Genomic DNA, 21993 nt, shown 5'->3' on the forward strand with positions numbered 1-21993 from the left:
TTATTAAAAGCAAGAAAACCCCCAAATCTTTGTGCATCTCTAAATTAAGTGTTACAGACTATTCTTTGGACATACAGAAGTCATTGACATACAACAACTCACCATAAAAGGGTTACTAGATACTCCAACAGCTGCAACTTGTCCAAAAGGAGTTACTACAGGCTTTGCTTGCCCAAATGCAGCAAAACCTGCTCCTTGGAAAGAAAAGTAAAAAATATTAATACCAGTAAACAATGTTCAAATAATTCTTTGCTGCAGCTCCCAGCCAAAATTAAGTGGAATTTTGAACTGCAGAATCAGCAGGACTGATCCTACTTAAACATTATCAAGAATGTAAGCGTAAAACACCGTGGTTGAGCTTTTCAACTGTTCGTAACTCATCAATCTCCAATTTCTACATATGCACTTTCTTCAATGTTATGATATCATATAAATTCAGGGAGAAAATACTTTCAATTTTCTCTTCCCTGCATTCTATAAAGTTCGAGAAAGTGTAATAATGAGTTGCACACATTCCAAAACAGCCCTTCTTGCCTAAAACCCCTTTAAGCCTGGGAACACCTACCATTTTAGTATGACATTTTGGTCAAATTTCAGTTTTGTCACTACACAATGGCACACAGCCAAGTCAAGAGGCTTAACTACAGAGCCAAAACAGTGTGGGAACCCTTCATCAACATTACTATCAAGGTCATGTAGAAATAAATATCCACCCATTATTGCCAACTTATAGACAGACCATTTTCTCCATGTTTCTGATTTAGACAAGATTATCTAAAACATGCAGACCTACCATTTGGCTGCTGAGCAAAAGCAGTCTGTTGAGGGAAAGCTGCCTGGGCTGGGAACGTGGGCTGCTGGAAGTTGCCACTATAACTAGTAGGAAGACTGTAGGAGGCAGGAGTTCCAAATCCTGCCGGCATGCTCATGGATGCAGTACCAAATGTTGCTGCTGATAGACAAAAAATAACATTCAATTATTTGTAAGAAATCACTTTTTCCACAGAACAAATTACTATAAGGCCATGTTAAAAGTCTTCTAATGCCCTCTGTGACGGGACAAAAGTTTCGTTCAACTTCTACAGCCACTGAACTGATTTGTTCACTCAGATCACCACCAACTGGGTGCGTAATTTACTTTTCCACTTTAAAAATGAATGGAGTTATTTAAAATTTAGTAGATCCAGCACAATCAGATATTCTTTCGGAAGAGGAAATTATTTTTTGTTCTCAATGTTATCATATATTTTCCCCACAGTTTTTCTGGTAGAAGTCTGTACACATAAGAAGCAAGCAGGTTCAGACAGCCCAAGCCCCCCTCTGTTTTTCTCCTTCTGAGAAAAGCATGAAAGGATTTTCCTACTTCAAGCTGCACTACAGGAGGTCATAAAAAAAAAAATTCAAAGGGATACATGCATCCCCTTTTTTTCATCCCATCTTTAATGTCTTTAAGGAAATTCTCACCATGCACATTATTGGCACACAAAGTTCCTGCAGCAAACCCTCTTACTGTTGAGGTAGAACTTAAAACAAAAAGAACCCAAAACTTTTCATCTGATTCTCTGCTGAACATTTCAAGTAAAGAACACACAGCTCATAGGTATTTCCCCATGCCTTCAGCAAATAAATAGAAGCACACTAGGTGCAAAAGTACAGTAACAAAACCATTATTCAGTCTTTTGGGAGTTATTCTCAAGAAGAGAAGTACATAGGAGGATTTTTGGTACAAATACAGACAGCAGGTATTCTATGCTAGTTAAACAGGACTTCTCTTTTGAAATATTACAAGCTACATTTTATGCAAGCTCAACTGTTTAAAAAAGCTAATAAAATTAATTTATTGAATATAGCTTAATTATCAGTTGAAAAATTTACCCCAAAAGTATTCAAGGGCAAGACATTATACAGACAAACTGTTGACAAGGTGCACACAAAACTAATTACTAACACTGTTCTCAAGCTACAGTGAGCAGAAAAGCTACTCGACAGCAAACTTGGCTAAAACAGCAAACAGAAACACAACAAAATCACCAGGGGACTTTGGATATCCCAAAAGGCATCAAACTATTGTTGGCAGAAACTTCAACAGTCACTCATTAGCACTATATGGTGACAATGGAGGATATCAATAATGGTTTTGTTTCGGTTGCTCGACAGGAAGTCTATGTACGCTCTTCTCTCCCTCAGCCCAGTTGCCAAATACCCACACCCACTCCATTTTTAAGAAGTCAAGTCTTCCACAATTCTTCGTGCAGAGAACCAGATAGCTGTCAATAAGCTTTTACAAGCAAGAACAATTAGCCACAAGAAACTTGATACCAAATGTGGCCACCTACCAAAATGAGCCTGAGGAAATATGTGAGAGTGCATTGCTCCCGAGAGGCCTTATGGAAGCCACAAAGAGACCAGATAATGTCAAATCATTTATACACTCTTGAACAGACATTTCTTAGTTATATATATATATATATATATAAAGAGAGAGAAAGAGAGAGAGAAATAGATACACATATATGTACCAAACAGTTCATCAATAGCACGACCAGCAACAGCTTAGTATAAGAAAACCATCAGAAATAAGCGCTACAAAACAGATCTCCCATGTACTAAATAGCAAAGTTCATGCAGGAGGAAAACATAAAAGGACAAGCCATAAGTTTACACCTCACAATGAAAGGGGCTGAACCTTATTTTACTTATAGACATTATCTCTGTCACCTAGTATGGAATCAGGATGGCTGCCAAAGGCTTGGAACCTCAGCAAGCCAGGGACAGCTGTACAGAAGGTGGAAGGATAGAGTTGCCATATACAAAGAAATTTATCTAAAGATGCTACAAATTCTTAATGATGATCCAAATAGCCCACTCAGGAATGAGATTAAAATAATTCGGGCATTAAATATCTGAACAAGTTTACCTGCATAGTATCTCAAAAGGGACTGCAAACAGAATGAATTTCAGCAGAAGACACAAATTTATCAATTCAGTTTTTAACTCAGCCTACCTAGATCATTGAGCAAACCACAGCTCAATGTCAAAACGCACATATCAGCAGATTTTCATCTGTTGAAGTCCAGCTAACAGATAGAAGTGTCAAAATTTAGCTCTGGAGAGGAAAATCAGCATAACCTAGCAGCCATCTAAATCCAAGTTCATAGTTTTAAAGTGCAAGTTTGCCTTTTTGAAAAGTGATTAAGTTCTGCCCATGGAATTATGATTCTACAGAATCCTCCCACAGAAAATTAATATAAAAAATGAGTGTAAAGATTAAACATATGCTTTAAAAAAGAGACACCAATGTACTGAGTAAGTGTACTGGTGAGGAGCTAACATCCCAAGAGCCTTGTCTTTACTGGTTCTGGCTCCAGCTCTTTGGTTTTGAGAGCTTTCAGCACTTTGAAATAAAGAAAGAAATTAAAAAGAAGGGCTTTCAAGATCCCTGATTTTAGGGCTACCTGCTATAAAGCATGCTCTAAAGCCAAGGTTATAGTCTTGGAAGAAACTCAGCTGGTGATACACAGACTACAAATAGGTAGAGCACTAACAGATCATTTCGACATTTTTCATGGCCAGCATTTGAAATCCTAGAATTGCACCTCAACACTGAGCAACCATGCAACATGTCAAATAGACAAGGGACAGATAATACAGAAAATCTTTAAGAAACAAATTATACAGATACAGGAAAAAAGAATCAATGCAATTCTTTAAAGCAAATTTCTCAAACACTCAATGGGTTTTTTCCTAACCTGTTGCTCCTCGGCTATTGGTCTGGAATGGATTTGTTGAAGGTGCCACTGGGGCAACAGGGGCAGCTACAAATGGATTTGTGGAAGGTGTTGCTGAAAGATTAAAGACATTTTATTACATAAGTGTTTCTCTAACAGCCAATCTGACTCACATGAAGTCTACACAGCTTTTATACAAAGATAAATAAATACCTAAAATTACATGAAAGATCAGGAATTTGTAAGAAAATACATTAAAAACAGTTATTTGGATAGCAGTATTTTTTTGTTGATAGTACCTTTCTTAACTTCAGTATTAGTGGTATCAAAGTACAGCATTATCAACTAAAAATCAGTAGATTGCTTGCTTACAGTCCCCAAGGGGTGTTAGTAACACATACCTCCAAATGGAGCAGGCACGCTTGAAGATGCAGGCTGTGTCTGTGCAGTAGCAGCCACAGGTACTGTTCCAAAAGCATTGCTGGAAATAATTTATACAATTCATTCAGTGAAGTCAGAATTGCTTGTTTAATAATTAAATACAATTTACAGTTACTGCTGGCATGTAAAAGAAAGGGGATGAACACTTATGTGCAGTTTGCAGAATGCAATGTACCTCCCTGATGCCAGGGTCAGACACTCTCACTAGTGCTGAGCATCTCCACCAACAGCAGGAGAAGGCATACTGAGCTAATGCCAACAGTATAAAGGTTGCAAAGCATAAGCCTTAGGGGAACTTGCAATACCAAGCCACTAACAGGCATTTGGTATTTGTTACTTCAGTGATCTAGAAAATAAACGGGTGGCACCATTTGCACTAAAAGTATCTGAAATTTTTTCATGCATGATCCTATGATTTTGAGTATGTATGCAAGTACTCTGCATAGCAAAGTGCTACCATCTAACAGGTTTAGCATATCACAACTAGAAAGGTGCAGAGAACATTCTGCTGACAGTACTCCGAGAATATGCTATCCCTCAGTACTGCCATTATTTAAAACAAGAGATGCAGTTTCAGTAGTACCTCTAAACTCATTCAACACTTTCTCATTTAGATAACAGATCTGAGAAATGACTTCAAGCTACTTCTGTGCTGTTGCTGCAGTCAGTGTGGGGACTCAGCAGCCCCTGGCAGCATACCTGCTGACGTTACTGGTGGCAGTGTACGCGTTACTGGAGGTGGCCGTGGAGCTGAACACGCTGTCCAGCTCTGCCAGAGCCGCATACTTGTCTGAAGATGCACTTGACTGATTGGGGGCTGACAACACAGGGCCTGCTGATGACACTGCTGTGCTGAAGCCACTTCCCTGCTCACTCCCACCTAGAAAGAAAGAAAGCAGATTCAAAGTACTGAAGATTGTTTCAGTTTCTGCCCTGCCAACATAGAGAACTAAATGAAAGTTCACAGATGGTTGTAGACTTAAAAATTAAATATGCACTAGGGCATAGAAGAAAAAGTGTTTAACAAGCCATTAGCTATTAGCAAAATGTCCTGCTTCTGCAGGTACTCTGCAGCCCCAGAGAGCTTTTGTTTTCCTAGAAAAATAATCCGTTCAACTTCAACTAGAAAATTAACAGAACACCTAACATCAAATAATCCATTTCAGAACAAAGCCCTACAGTACAAACGAAAATAAGTTTTTACACACCATTTGAGAAGAAATACATTTGAGTAATAGAATAACTAGCTTTTTCTCCTTAATTTACTATCAACTAAATCCAAGTATCACTGCTACTATTTTATGAAAAACTAAAGCCAAATCTTTTTGTGGCAGAGAGGTAAGAAAGTTGCTCTGGCAGCTCTTTGCAACAACTGCAGCTCTCCATTCCAGAGCATCCACTATAGGTTTTAGTACAAATATAAAATATATATTTGTATTTTTATACATTTTCATTACTGCAGTAATGATTATTTAGATATTTTAATTCAGAGTTCTTCATCTTGATGGGAAATAGGTTCCCAAAAAGCAGTCTTGTAATGACACCCTTTTGGAATGACGTCTTAAAACTTACATCTTGCACATTATTAAGGGTACATTGACACAAAACTCTACTGATCACTTAGAGAAGGGAAATTTTGAAATACAGTTACAGTACTTTGACAAGCACAGCCATCCTTGTGGTAACTATACACATAGAGAATAATCATGGCAAATAATAAAGTTTAATACCTTGCCCTGCACTGAAGATATTATCTAAATTAGCAAGAGCAGCATATTTGTCAGCTGACTGAAGATTCAGTTTATTCACTGCAGCTTTACTGGCTGCAGTTGCTGTGGTGTTGCTCTGAGAAGCATTGAAGGCTCCAAAATCAGCACTGGAGGATTTGGGGAAGTTATCAAAGTGGGCAAAATTAGCATTCACTGATCCAGCACTTCCACCTGTAACAAATTAAGTTAAACATGATCAATGCTCCAAAGTTAGAAAGTCTCTCCAACTGTAACTGAAGACACAATAACCCTCCCTTTGCGGTTACGTGAGGCAATGTGTTTGCCTGCCCCATCCTACACATTTAAGACTCCTTCCCATTTCCTTCAAAGTTCAGTGGGTCATCAGAAAAAAATTACAATATATTTTTTGGACTGCACATCAGGGATAAACACCCCAAACTTCAACACTTTAAATCACAGTCATAATTTGATCTTGAAAACTATATGCTATTTCTAAGTAATTTCAATACTAAAATCTTACTAGAAAAAGATGTATTTGTCTTAATCTTTAATATTCAAAACACAGAAGCTTCATTTCCCTGCCATATGTGGCTATTAAATAGCAACTATTTCCATTTACTTAGTGGTTCAATGTTTAGTCATTTCAGATGTCAGCCATCATCCTAAGTAAGAAACAGTGCCTGGAAGTCCAAAAGTTGTATGATTTCATGCCCAGGTTTAGAGAGAGTTTTAGACTGCATCCAATCAGCAAAGAGGTGAGGGGGAAGACACAACACAGCTCTTTTATAACAAGTCTCCACTGACACAAGAGATACATAAATCAATTTTAGAAATCTGATATGGGTCCACACAACTGAACTTCAGATCAAGCATGATACCATGAGCTTCCATCTCTTCATTGTCCAGACAATTTAATCTAGGCAGGTCATGTACTTAAATTTAAATGAGTTGCTTCATTAAGTGTATCATATTTTATAACAGTTGGTTGATGATTCCACTCACACTACAGTACTTTCTAAAACAGAAACACGACTTTCTAAAAGCATAATCAACAAGTTGAAACATATGCAACAGTAGGAATGGAAGTGCTATACTACAATGGCATAAAATGAAGCAAGCTGAGTTTTCCACTGCGTGGAACTTACTGTGTACAGCCTGGAGAGGAAAAGCTGAAGTAAATTCACCAAAACTGCAGCTAGATGAAAGCGTTCTGAACGCTGGACAGCCAGAAATTGTGTGTGGGTTAAAGTTAACATAAGAAGGGAAAAAGAAAATTTGAAAAAAAAGTTTAAAACAACACACACTCAAAAGAAAAAAAAAAAGGAAAAGAAAGTCAGTCAGCCAAAGATCTAGACAAACAGCAAGTGTAAACTCAAGCAGAAGTTCTAAAGCATGATCAAATTAAAGGAAAGCAAAATAAATCTTAGCAATAGGCTCTACACATGAAGTCAAACATACTGAAGTGTGTGCATATGCTATACATATGCATAGGCACACACTTTTTTGGTACTGTGACATCCTTTTGGATCTACCAAAGTGCTTCTCTTAGAAGACAGAATCAATTCAATACTTATTAAAAGCAGTAGAGTTCATTCTTTTCATAATTATTTCAGGTGTAGAGCTAACAAACACAGTGCCATAAATCAGACTTCTGAGCAGCATTAGGGGAAAAAAAAAATCAACACCAAACACAAACATTTTGAGTTTCCCCAGAGCTTCAGATGGCTTGATCTCATTAAAGCAGGCAGACGCAAGAAAAACTCAACTTCAATACCTTCCAACATAAAGGTAAGGATTATTTCAATTAAGTATTAATCAAAAGTGCTAGGAGTTCTACCTGTATTTTGGGGCTGAAAAGGAGACTGACTTGCTGTGGGGAAACCTCCAAAATTACTCGAGCCACTAGACTGTCCAAATGCATCAAAGTTTGCAAAACCTGCATTGGCAGAGTTCTGCGCTGTAAATCGCAAAGGAACAAAACATGTTAATGGATATGGGAAATAAACACAAAAACAGATGTATTAACTGAATTCATGGTCATGACAGCCTCCAAGAGTTATGTCCTACCACGTACTTCTTTTTACATGAAGAAAATTGTATGTTATTGTATGACTGGAAGTTGTCTTTGAACAAGCTTTTACAAACCACCTTCACAGAGCTGTACCTGTTAATGCTACTTCTGTCCTTCTTACACAAGCTGCTACTCACAACTGCATGACCTGATGGAGTCCACTTCAGCTTAACCCTAAGTGTTTGCACTGCTGGCTGCTCAGGAAAAAACAGCCATAAAGAACAGAATACCAGATAGTTTCCAAATCCAGAACTTGTGGGCTAACCGAACATTTCTTTGGGAATAAAAATTAGAAGGTATTCTTGTAACATATTGGCAATTCAGATTCCTCATACACAAAGTGCTTCTTCCTCAGGTGAACTTTGGTTGGCACCACTTGAATAGTTTTGGCTAGGTTTATAAATTCATTTAACTGGAAAATTCAGTCTTTAAAAAAACTAAATCAGAGTACAGAAATATGGAAAATCAATACCAATGTCAAGAAGATAGCATTCATAGAGTGTATCCACAAAATAAAATCCAAGGAAATTTCAAACAGAATTTCAGTTTTCGCCTTCCTTTTGTGCCATACTATAGGAGAAAATAGAAGTTAACACTAATCTAATTCTGAACAGCTGGACATTCAAGCATCTATAGATTCAACAGGAATTGCATGCCTAGCTGATAAACTCCACAGAAGCCCTTAAACTCTATTATAAGCAAGAAAGGAAAAAATGTTTTTAATCAAATGCAAACCAAACCTTTTTATATAGATAACTTGAATTACTATCTAAAGAAAGCTCATGAAACAACCTTCTGGAATAACAGATGGCAATACATTATATTTTTAGGTTAGAATTTGTTTATTCTGGAGAGATTTTGCGGATTAAGTATATACAAAGAGAATAAATTATGCTGATTGCTTAAGTACTGTAACTTAATAGTCTGATAGTGCTAGTTAAAAGTTGTATTATTTCACTTAATTTCTATTCAAAAGCATCTGTACTACAGATTTATAACCTAAAAGGACATTTTAATACAAACTACTGTATTCCACAATGCTGCTAATATAAATGGAAGTGCATGCATTTTCCTTCCCAGGGTAGACTGGGAGAGAGGGTGAGGTCCGGCTGGACTCGATACCACATTTAATAAACTGTGTGCATGAGCATTAGGTTTACAGGGCATGGTTTTGGTAGCAGGGAGCAGTCAGGGTGGTCCGTGAGGAGAGAACAGAAGCTGCCCCCATTTCTGCACAGCTGCCGCAGCTCCAAAACTGCCCCCGCCACTGCACAAAGCTGAGCCCACCAGCAGTGCTGGTGGCACCTCTGAGGCACTGTGTTTAAAAAAGGTTAAAAACCAGTGTGCAGCAGCTGTGGCAGAGAGAGGAGAGAGGAAAATGCAAGAGAAAATACTGCAGACACCAAGGTCAGCTAAGAGGGAGGAAAGGACATGCTCCAGGCTTATGGAGAAGACCATGGTGAGGAAGGCTGCCCCACTGCAGCCCATGAAGGACCACAGGATAACACATTCACACTGCAGTCTGTGGAGGAGCCACGGCAGAGCAGGTAGGGAGGGCATGAGGAGGCTGGAGCTCATGGAAAGCCCCGGTTGGAGCAGGGTCCTGGCAGGAGCTCTGGCTAATGAAGAGGAGCCCACACTGGAGCAGGTTTTCTGGCAGGAGCTGTGACCCTGCCTGAAGGACAGCACCCCATGGAAAAGACCCCTGCTGGAGCAGTTCTCGAAGAACTGACACCCACAGAGAGGGTTCATGTTCCAAGAAGTTTGAGAAGGACCATATCCCACTGCAGGGGAGGGACCCTACAATGGAGCAGGGGAACAGCATAAGAAGTAGTGACAGAGATGAAATCTTGTGAACTAACTGCAATCCCCATTCCCCAGCCCCCTCATGAAGAGGAGCTAAAATATTCAGGAGTGAAATTACATTTCACAAGAAGGGATGAAGGTAGGTTTGGTTTTATTTTTTACTATTCTACTCTATTATTAAGTGTCAATAAACTAAGTCAAGTCTGGTTTGCCCAGGACAGTAACTTTCTCTTGACTCATCACCTTTTTGTGTTTTCTCCCCCCACCCTGCTGAACGGAGAGTGAACACACAGCCCCCGTGGGCACCTAGAATCAGGCAAGGTCCACCCACCACAGCATGAGAGTCAACAAGGAGAAAAAAAATATTAACGTGAAAGCAAGATCTTGGTAAAGTTATTTCCACCTCTGTGCCAACTTTTTCCCTTGGCACACTTCAAACAGACAAAAAATTACTTCTATTATATCCTCTGTATTGGTTCAAATAGCATTTTATGGACTCTAATTCCAAATTCTGAAGTTCGAGTTGTTTTGGTTTTTAAACCAGTAACTTTTTAATAGGAATAGATTAAGAATTCGTTTTAAAATGAAAGTGATACTTTCATCCTAATGCATCAATTGGATAGACAAGAGACTGATGTTTAGTTGACCAAATAGGATTAAGTACATAAATGTCACTCCTAGAGTAAGGGCAAGATTATTCATTTTAACCACTCACACAAACAGAAAACTATGTCAAGAATCTTAAATGAAATACCTTTTGGGTCCAAATTAAAAACCGGAGTGTGTTACATTACAAAACACTCAATTTTACTGCATCAGCTCACACACACAGTATGACTTTCAAGTGAGCCCATTTCAAACAGTATTGCTGTAAAGACTCTTCAGTAGAGTATTCTGATACTAAGCTTGCTTTATTTTATGTACTAAAGTTTCAACGTTCATAAATGTGGCATAAAGGTTAAGACCAGGTAATATTTGTATTCTGCTGCACCTGGACAACATGTAGATTGACAATTCCAAAATTCAGTTCTCCACACAAAAACCCAAAAAACAACCCTAAGCAAGCTCAGGGACTGCCAGGGATTGCAGATTGCCATGGACTTACAGCTGCTCTTGACACTGCAAACCAAGGGGGCAGTGTCAGGGATGGGGCTAAAGCCAGGGATGACATCACCAGTCACGGCAATGCCAGCTGCCCCTACAGTCTTTGCACAGTTTGTTCTGTGAGGTTTGCACTACCTGGTGTGCAATAAAGGCATGAAACACTGCAAAACAGAAAAAACTAAAATAAAATCCACATATATCTAAAGTAAAAAAAGTAAAAAGTAAAATAAGTATTTCAAACTATTTTGCTTTTTCTAGATAAAGCCTCTTCTCCCACTTTATCTGTGATAGAGTTGTGCTGTGTCACTACACCTTTCTAAAATCTTTTGTGCAGGTCTTCTATTCCATTAGTTTGTAAGAAATCTACATGCCAAAAATTTTGATCCTTGTTGCTATTACCAATCTATAAACTAAAGACACATCAGTCATGTACCATCTTCAAAATCTCAGTTCTGCACAAATTACAGAACTTCGTAAATTAAATACAGACAGTAAACATAAGGTTAGTTTGTTTCCCCTTCCATAAGCAACAATACCCTGAACCAGCTTAACACAGTAAAGAACTTGGAAAGCAGAAACATCATAAATTGCAGTTTCTGAATAATTTTCAAGATTTACACCTACACTTCATAGATTACAGCAGAAGTTTGTTAATATTTTCTTATCAGCTGATGCACTCAGTAACTTATACTGAAGGATCTTAAGTTTGCTGGTCTCTTCAGTGATTTCTTTAGTTAGTATTGTGTACATGAAGGGGAAGAAGTCCATCCCCTATACACATAGCAAAAACCAAGCCCTAGATCAAGAACACCAGACCATAAACTTTGAGAAAGTAGTGCCAAACTAAGTGCAAATTCTCCCATCCTCCGCTGCAGTGTGTAATTGCTAACAAAAATTACATGTTTATACAGCTCCTTAATGAGCATTTCAAACTCATTTTTGCCAAAGCTGACAGACTGATCAACCCTCCTTGTGTTCTAAAGGAAGTCTGTAACATTTTATTCATTTCACTAACACTACCCTGTACTTACTGCACACAAGACAAGCCTTACAAGCATTTTACTATAACAAGTCAGAAAACACCCTCAGGTAACAAGTCTGCAATACAAGTTCAGCTATCACACGTTCACAATCAGGTTTGTCTTTTAGAAACTGATTTACGAGCCCTGAAACTGCTTAGGGCTCTAAACCTTACGGAAAGAAGTCATGGGAATGACCACAATGGTTAGTTTGTGACCAGAAATTAACAGACTCTTTCCTCAGATCGTATTTATTCTGGAGTGTTCCAATAGCTTTTTATCCTTTTAAAAATTACCCAACAGAGATGCAATGGAATTTTACCTAGACTTCAAACACAGTATTAAAATACTGCTTTAATGGAATTTTCATCTCCCTAAAAAAGCACAAGGAATAATAAAGTGTATATAAATAAAGAATTATTCAGCAACAACTTTGGAAAGAAATTATTAGAAAAATTAACCATCTGCAGCCTTTTCAGTAACACAATACAGCACTGGCCAGTCAGCACAAGTTCTCCCAGTTAAACACACCTCCAAAAATTAATTTGGAGAAATCCTTGGTATTTTGCCCAGGTCCTCAGGTGTGAATCTAAAGTCCTGTCCACGACACTATCTTGGCTGCTAACAGTTTCAGGACTGATTTGCAATAAATCTCTCTTATTCTGGGCAGCATAGCAGCATTACAGTTTCCCTCAGAACAACTACATAAAAAGCCCATTCAGACCAGACAGGCAAAGGTACTTTCCCACAACTACAATGCAAGTTAGCAACAACAAACTTCAGTGACCACAGAATCGACTTTTTCTTTAGGATAGACTTCTATTACTCTTGGTCTTCGGCTGGAAAAAAACCAAACCCTGAGGGTTCAATATATTTTACTGAAGTCATCCTCTAAGAATTCAAGGCCTATCCCCCTTCCTCAGTCAATACATTTGCTCAAGGCTTGTTTATTCTTCCTGAATCTACAGAATACCACCCACATGGGCAGTACTCAGCTTTCAAATAGACACACACACAGAAGAAGAGGTCACTCTTTAAACTGGGCAAGCCTTGGTTTTTCTTTTGACAAACTGGCAGTTATTATCAATGCATTTGAACTCCTTTAAAGTCTCTGTATCTGCTTGCTTTTCATGAATGCTTTTCCTAATAATTTTCAGAAAGAAAATTAAACGTCTAATATCAGCTTCTCCCAACATTTTGTTACTCATCCTCTCACTCTCTCCCCTGAAGAATTTTAAGTTTAGCAGTAGGCAGAAACAGTGTAATCATACATATTGTGGGAAATAGCTGTAGCAATTCCCACTTTCAAAAGCAGAATTGTCAGTCTTTGTCTTCAACTATAAAGACCTGAAAGAAATCTCGAGCAATACAACATTCCTAAGGCACAGAGATTACATACACCTCATGAAGTTTAGTCAAAAGTCATGAAAATTAAGGCTACATTTTATTCATTTAAAAGAGATACACTGGTCCAATACCTACCTGTATGACTGTTGAAGTGTGCAAAATTAGCAAAATTCGCTGTAGCAGTTGACTGAGGAGGAGCAGCAGCAAAGATATCTGAGCCAAGGTCACTGAGGAGGTCAAATTGTTTCTTTTCTTGTTGCTGCTGTCCTTGAGATCGAACTACAACAGGAGACTACAAACAACATTTCAATTAGCTAGTACGAAAAGGTGATATTTTACCGAACTGACATTTACAAAATATTAGAGGGCTAGACAAAGCTTATTTCTTTAACAAGACATTTATTCCTGAAGTTTAAGATGCTATATGTAGCACACACCCTCCTCCTATAGTATGAGGAAGACTATCTATGCTACTAGTCTGGCTTTTAAAGGAACTCTGCAGCAGATTTACATGGTTTAGTAACACCCAGAAGAAAAGAGTAGTGATATATTATTAGCAACTTCAGGTTTTGTAATTGAAACTGCGAATACTGTACAAATACAAGCAATAAAACTTAGTTTTACAAGACGGAAAACAGTTATTCACTACATTCTGGAAAAATCTTTATAATTCAGTATAAGTAGAGAAAAATTGAAGAATTTCATAGCAAGGCTTGAAGTTGCAATTTTCTACTGTTTGAGTTCCAAGAGGTCCATTCAAGAGGTGCATGTATCCTGACGGCAGTTTTCAAAAAAACTGTCTTCCCTCCAAAAATCTAAGTACACAGTGTTGTTTGACTTTACATTACAGCATACAGACACCCCCTGAAAGCCACTTAAGACAGTTTCAGAATGCAAAGGAAGCAATAATAAACACGGCATGCTTTCATCCACATATTCACTACTAATCTCATGGTTAACAGCATAAGTCATTTTCTTGTTTTCAAATAGAACAAAGATGAAAATATAACACATTAGGTCCAAACTTTAGAGATACTCATGCAAAAGATAATCAATTAATCCTATCACACTGGAAAACTCTGCTTTAAAAATAACCACCAAAAATTCAACTTGGTCAATAGAAACAAACTTCATTTAGTACCTGATCTGCAAATGTGTATATACTTCAATAAAATATATGAAATACAGAGATCGTATTAGTTCCTACAGATCAGAGCAGTTGTTATTGCAAGAATTTTTGTGCCACTGAAGAGAGTGCCAAGGACTGCAGAGCAGTTCTGTGCTCCTCAGCTGTCATTACTCACTTGGCTAGGTGTCCCCTTGTTTAAGTGCAGTGCGGGTGTAGCTTCTCCCAAGAGAGATTTGAGTGGCTTCACCTCAGGTGTGCTGCTTGTACTACTGGCAGAAGACCCCGATATGGATGCATGGACTGATGCCACCACCTTTGCTTGCTCTGGAGGAACATACCTACATTCAAGAAGAGCAATGGTTTTTACAAGTTTCATATGAGAAGTTCCACTCAATGCTCCTAAGTCTGAAGTGTGAGAACTGGCAGATGTCAGCTTTGCTACTGAACCCCTGATCCTGCAATAGATTCTGTTAGTAGTTTGCAAAATACCCATTCTTTAAATATAGCAGAGATTTTTTTAAAAATGGACTAGAATTTAAAGTCATCAATATTTTTAGCACTTATTCAATATACAACATAAACAGGATGGGAAATAATAGTCTGCAAAACTGTTACTTTACATTGTTGTTGACATGCTCTTAAGCCATTTCTGTTCCATCAATATGAACATTGAGAAACTTCTTTAGTTTGTCTTCTCTGCTTCCTATAGGAGCTCTGAATAAAGTTCAGAAATCATTTCACTTTACAGAACTATGCAATCTAGTCTGAAGAGTACACAAGAAGGAAAGCACATTCCAAATGACAGCAAACAGTCCATCTTCATTTCTCATCATAGAGGCAATCTTTAAAATTGTAAAGGTATCTTACCATCTTTTCTTTTCATATTTTTCCTGTAGAAATTCCTTTACTTTCTGTGGATCCCTGAAGTCTGGAATTGCTGATGATCTATCATCAAATAGGCCTAGCCAAATCTGTTTGCACACCTTAATAAAAAAACCACAACAATACAGATTGAACAGACAAAATAACTTAATTCAAAGTTAAACTATTTAAGTTTGTCATTATTAATACACTGGACCATTAAAGTGTGTGGCTACATAATTTATATTCCAGACTGAGCTGCTGTAACAACTGACTGGTGCACCACGTACTGGTCTAAATACCTAGAGTTGAGAGACCATCTGTCACAGCAGGGCAAGCAAATCCCAGCATCCAATTTCACCATCCAACACAAATGTTTTTACAAAACATTTGTAGAATGTACTCATGAAATGCAAAGCACCTGATTTCTACTTGTAATCTTTAAGACTCTTCTCCTTCACCTAATTCTATACATTCCCTTACTGTACTTCAGGGCTTAAACTGTTTCAACAGATTCCATATGTTCTAAGCCCCAGATGGTAGATTTTAAAGGATCCAAGGTTTATTTATACTTTTCATTACTGTTTGAGAACAGGAGCTGTTTTTCCAACAGCCTTTGTTATCATGATGTAGTTTCTACAATACCATATACATTTGAGTGATGGTATGAGAGAAGGGGTAAAAGTACTCTTGCTCCAATATAATTTTCTAACTGGAGTTGTGAGTGAGCAAAAGCTAACCACTTGCAAAATTCTCAGTATGTTCAAGCTTCAATTCCTGAGCAAAACAAGAGGAAAGGCAATCTCAAAACTAAACAAGACGTAGGAGTTTTAACTTGAAATATTTTAAGCCCTTCAGACGATTCTGCAAGTAACCTGAATATGCACCCAAACAATAACACCAAATATTAGCTGCCCTCAAAAATCTGAGTGCCCTCTTAGAACAGGTTTCTTCCAGAGAAGCAGTCAAAAAAGCTTTGTTTTTAAGATGCATACTTTTTCTTCCCACACCCTTTCTGAAATAGGCCTGACCATCCTTCTTACATGCCCACTACAAACATGCCCTCTATCCCTAAAAGTGTCAGGTTTTCAACATTGTCCCCAGTGACCTTCAGGAGAAGCACAGGCTCTGACAACCAAGAGCTGCAAAACAGATTGCTCCGAAAGCTGGCAAATCAAGGTAGAAGCTGTGATACTTCCACTTCAGCATCTTCCCCAAACAGGTTTTCCTCTTCACCTGGCCAGGGAGAGCTAGCTGACAAACATGATAAATCTTACGGGTCACTTCAGAGATTGCTCAGGATTAGAGAGATTAGGCAGACATCATAGCTACGTATTTCATACTTGATGTTTCAGTTCTAAATAGCCTGATTGCATATTCAACACCTAACAGTCCTTATTACCAACATTATTATCATCTACTGGATTGAGACAACAACAGGAAAGAGATCTAATGATCAAGATATATTTTTAAATTAGTATTTAAATAGCTAATTTAGAACTAAGATAAGTAGTTCCTACCTCAAACTCAGCTCTTCTACATTCATTCTGCAACTGTACTCCACAAAAGGGTCAAGTTCAATGCACTGATGTGAGTTCCAAAATTAAAGTCACTTGCAGTATAATAATAGATATAATGAAACTTAATATAATTGTTTAATACTTCATACAAACTTAGAAGATAAATGTAGTCAAAAAAGTCACAAGTCTGTTCTAAAGTAAAAGTTAATAGCATGAATCACTGTTTTAATAGTACCAATCTTTCACTACTTTTTGCTGACAAAATATATAAAGTCAGAATATTTACGTGTGTAGCTTTAAACTTGCAGTGCATAGCCTGAGGTGGGCCAGGAGTAGTATTTCCATACTTAGATTTGTGAGTATAACTATACAAGCAGCAGTCATATGATTGCTAAGAGGAAGAGAAGTCCTGCTTGTGGCTATTTACAGAATCTCTAGCAGCAGGAGTTGGTGGTGTTCAACTCTACACAGTCCCCTCCCAACCCCAACTCAGTATTGGAAAGAACATCAGAAAACACGGAAGAAAAGAAAAATTGTGCTTAATTTCAGACAAGCAGAAAGACAAATGTTACAACAGCCCCTACTTGATTCTGCACCCAGCACTGTTAACACTTGGGGCTGTACCATGATAATCAGTTTGCATCCAGCCTGAGATGTGCGGACAAATGAAAGAGGAAGTCCCCTTCCCCACCCATGTCAGGCCATCCAAGTACTCCTCCTTCTCCTGCAACCCAAAACAAGTGAGATCACAGAAACTCATCACAATTGCCATGTCACTGGTACCATTGAAACCTGGAGGAGATCAACTCAGCGCAACAAACCACAGCCCAGTTTTTCACATTTCTCCCTCCCAGTTTTCTGCTTCATCTTCACCCTGAAGTGCCTAAGCATTTGGAGTGAGGGGAAAAGAAAACAAACAAGAAACCTCCAAAACAAACAAACAAAAAACCCCACCAACAAACAATCCAAACCAAAAAACCCCATCACAGCTCCATGTCAAAGTCTCAGGCCATCGTGACCAATGATTTCTGTAAGGACTCAGAAAACAAGGTGCTGTGTGACTTTAGATCATTACCAGCTACAGAGCTATAGTAGATACAGTTCTATGAATATGCAAACAGGAACGGAGGAGGACTGTGCTGAACAAACACCTGTTATTTTAAAATGATGCAAGCTTCTTAAAGGCATCAGCCCTTGCCATTACATGGCAATTTTTACAAACATTCAGAAAGCAGGCTTCCAAAAGTGCTTCCTGGAGCAACTAATTCCTGCTAAATACCTAACCACAAAAAGAAGTAACAAGTGAAATATGTCTTAAGTCACTACTGTAATTAATTTAAACAAACTGCCAGGCACTCTGTGTTTTTCTGTTGCTGGTAACAGAGAGAACAGTTTTACTAATGGGCAACACACAACCACCAAGCCAAAGAACCTACCAAAGAACCTACTTAGTCATACACACTTCAGCAAGAAGTTCTCACTGTACCAGAGTCTGACTGCAGGAGATGTACAAACACAGTGTAAAACATTTACCACACCAGGTGGTAATAATAAATTTCACGTTAAGTTTCTTTACCTAAAGAGCTATCAGAGAGTGTACAATTTCTTAAAAGTTCATAAATATGGACAAGTCTTAAACCAAAACCAGACACCCACAATAGGTAAGAGTAGTTTGGATTTGGATAGTGGGAATGATGGAAAGGGACCATAAGACTAAGTGGGTGTACAACATGACTGGAATACAAAGGGTAAATCACATCCTCATAAGGGCATTTCAGACCATGATTAAGCCAAAAAAAGGCTGTTTTGTCTTCCTACTACAGCTGGGCTTGATAATCTTGAAGGTTTTTTCCAACCTACACAATTTTGACTTAAGTTCTTTAGAAAGCCGTATTTTAAAAAGCTTTAGAATCACACAAGAAACCATGAAAAGGCACATATTTCTGTCTGAAGTAGCACGCAATGCTTTGAACATCAGCAGCCATTCCAAGCAGGCATTCAGAACCCAATAAAAGGCCCATTGTCTTCTCTTGTTTGCTGGTGACCTGTGTGCTCTGTCTAGCTATACTTCTGCTACTATCATCTGACTTGACAGGGATCCACAACACTGCATTGATTATGCTTCAAGTGAGCCACAAAACACAATTTTCAGCCATCTAAAAAAAACACAAATGGCAGAGAGCTGTGCAATACCACAGGATGAAATAAAAAAATAAAATTTAAAAAATACTGTTGTCAGAGGCAGAATTCACATGTGTAATTGTGGTCTTTTGAAGTAATCTTTCCATAGTCATTTTAAAGTAAGTCACCAGCAGTCCTGAATCATGCGCAAAGAAGTAAGTTTGATGTGAGAAATCTTTATTTTTGCTGTATTTTTATGGATTGAACGTTTTTTTCTTTCAAAACTATTCAAAAGTTACTCTTGTGATAAATATCAAGGAAATTTATGCCATGGAACTTGCTGTTTATGGTGGGGAATGATTACTCAGTTTGGTACTCTGATTACTCCCCACTAATTCACTAGGAATTGGACAGATACTGAAAGATTAATTACAATGAAAAAAAAAAAGCACAAGTATAGAAAAACCAGACTGGCATCTTTAGTTGGCAACACTTCCTCATGAGCTTCAGTGCTATGTTCTGTCTGGCCCAACGGCTGCCCAGGCAGGACACCTGAACAGCACAGTTACTCCCACAGTTATTCACAGCATGTGCTGACTCTTGCAGGGCATTACTTGCAGGGAGGGGGAACAGGGAGGAACTGCAAAAAGGCATTAAAGGAAACCTGCACAAACCCAACCCTTAAGCAAGCAGTTGCTCTACTAAACACAGTTTTCTTCTTATTTAATACAAACAAACCATTTGAAAAAAATCCAAGGAAGTAATTGTTCTCAATTTTTGGTTATTTTGAAAGCATATGCTTTGAGAAATTCAAATTTGATATCCCAAAGAGCATGTATTTCAAACCACCTCTTTAACTGCTCCATATATAAATCACACTTGCAGAGCTCATTCAGAAAATGCTACTGCTCAAGTTTCATGACACATCTTCAGTCCCATTTTAACAGAATTACTCATTCCTTTGCTTTTACAGATAATACATGAAGCATCATCCCAACTCACCACACAATTACACAACACTACTATTAAGGTATCAGCCCTAAAAATTCTATGGCTTTCTGAAATCCTTCTACATTGCACCATCTCCTTGGGAATACTCTGGTTCAGCCATTTAACATTAATATTGTTCTTTCTGCAACAACAGCACGAATAAGCCTCTGCTAAAAGCTCTGTTTATTCGCCCAAAGCTTTGCTATACTCCTCCTTTTGATAACCACAGCTCTATCAAACAAAATGCTCTGCTTAGAGAAGAGCCTGACAATCTGGAGCCAAGAGTAAACATTCAAGTTATGTGGAAGCCCCTAGAAACAGTGGAACATATCCAACAATCCATAATCGTTGTCCACTGTCCCTGAAAAGTGTAATTAGTCCATGTCCCACTGGTTCACCAATGGAGCAGGGGAAAAAAAAGGAGAGCATTGAAGTCAGAATGACTAAGCGTATGCAGCACTTGAAAGTCTACTTTTGTTGAAGAGTTGACAGAAACAGTACTTTGAAGTTTTGCCCCTACTACACTCGTCAGGTAAAAATAAGTAGGTAAGATTCAGCAGTTGTCTTCATGAAGTTTAAAATTTCATGAGAATCCCTCTACAACTGCTTTGGGAAGGATAGTACCTGTCCTCTGCCAACAAGCTTCAGTCCTGTGAGGGATGTCATTAGACACTTGGCAACCAGATATTGGGACGTTCAGAATTAGATCAGTAAGTACAGCATGAAGTAAAGAGGGAAAGAGAATCACTACCAGCACCAACCTACTCGCCCTGACCTAGATAAAAACCCAGGAGGTAGCAAGACAGAAACTGTGAGTTACCGTAACTTAAATATATCATTGAAAGGAGAAACTGGGCCAAGTGCATATTGTACATTATAATAAAGCCTTTACCTATATTTCTCTTCATACCATTGGTTTCCCTGAATTTGCACTCCACAGCTATTCCACCTGAGGGAGAACTGTTTTTCCCACAGTAATTATATTTACCAGACATTAGGTTTTCCAAACACTATTTACATTTGTAGTCCTACACTTTCAGTCATTACCCTTGTTTTCAGCTTTGACAGAAAGCAACAAAGAACACCTCCCATTCGGTGCACATCTGGCACACCACAAAAAGTTAATCAGAAAGGCTTCTGGTTTAAAACTCAGCCACCAATAACATTTAATGCTTTCAGGAGTTCCAAGCAGGGCTCAAAGACTAAGAGAAAAATACATGTACCTGTTTTCCACAAAAGTTTAGCTTTTGTTTTGTTTCGGGTTTTTTTTTCCATGTGTGTTTTTACAGAGCTGGGCAAGTAGGGAAGAACAGGCACACTAAAAAACTGTTAATCAAGGAAAGAGTCATCATTATCCATCAAATTTTACAGAAACACTGAGAATCTGAGATTCCACTTCTTCCTCTTCCACTGCTATGTATTTCAACTACCAAATAATGCTTTGCTGTGTCATAACTATTTCACTGATAGAGATCTCCAGTGTGTGTGGGAAGGCGGATATAGGAGAGACAAAGGCCTTCTGCTTACACAACACATTGAGCCACCACACTTTAGAAACTCTTGCTAGCATAGTTGTGCTAGTTAGGAATAATAAAAATTCAGTCAGGCCAGCAAAGCTCAGTTCTCTCTCATGAAGCCTCCTGCTCTTGTATGCAGTGAAGGCAACAAGGCAAGGAAAAACTCTAGCAGGACACATCCTTCTGGTGATAGAAACTGCACTTCAACTAGGAAAAGCACATTACTTGACCTACAACCCTTCTTGAGACCCAGACACACCACTGCATAGGAAGATTACACGTCAGTCTAGTTTAAAAAGCTCTAATGAGACATTACCTTTCAGGAGGCTTGTAAATGCCATATTAGATTTCTTCTTCTCCCCCTCCCTGCCAATAAAATATCCTCAGTTATGCACCAAATGTAACACTGACAGTGCATAGAACTGCACAGTATCACACAACAAAACTATGTTCCAAAACATAACACCCTACAGGAAGGAAGATTTGGAAACAGTTTCTTTATGTAAGCAAGTTATAGCTTTGTTTAGCAATTCTGCACTTCTGATGTCAATATTATTCATTACTCTCTGTAGGTTAAAATTATTTTATACTGCCAGCATACTGATTTCA

The 21993-nt window shown here is 38.2% G+C and overlaps 1 protein-coding gene across 9 annotated transcripts in view; it reads right to left on the reverse strand.

The window, feature by feature from the left end:
- AGFG1 (ArfGAP with FG repeats 1) overlaps nt 1–21993 on the reverse strand; it is a 36097-nt gene that overhangs the window by 1033 nt on the left and 13071 nt on the right. For 3 of the 9 annotated variants that reach the window (XM_039556993.1, XM_039557000.1, XM_039556998.1), the window contains 12 exons: nt 15243–15358; nt 14551–14713; nt 13382–13538; nt 7737–7856; nt 7045–7116; nt 5900–6109; nt 4869–5049; nt 4130–4209; nt 3750–3842; nt 2337–2384; nt 794–952; nt 103–194 (listed from right to left, as the gene is read on the reverse strand). In XM_039556993.1, coding sequence (XP_039412927.1) covers nt 103–194; nt 794–952; nt 2337–2384; nt 3750–3842; nt 4130–4209; nt 4869–5049; nt 5900–6109; nt 7045–7116; nt 7737–7856; nt 13382–13538; nt 14551–14713; nt 15243–15358 — 1491 coding nt within the window. The remainder of the gene's footprint in view (nt 1–102; nt 195–793; nt 953–2336; nt 2385–3749; nt 3843–4129; nt 4210–4868; nt 5050–5899; nt 6110–7044; nt 7117–7736; nt 7857–13381; nt 13539–14550; nt 14714–15242; nt 15359–21993) is intronic. The other 6 variants (XM_039556997.1, XM_039556995.1, XM_039556994.1 and 3 more) reach the window with 6 other exon arrangements.

The sequence above is a fragment of the Corvus cornix genome, chromosome 9, assembly GCF_000738735.6.
Source record: "Corvus cornix cornix isolate S_Up_H32 chromosome 9, ASM73873v5, whole genome shotgun sequence".
In the NCBI taxonomy this organism is placed as follows: Eukaryota; Metazoa; Chordata; class Aves; order Passeriformes; family Corvidae; genus Corvus; species Corvus cornix.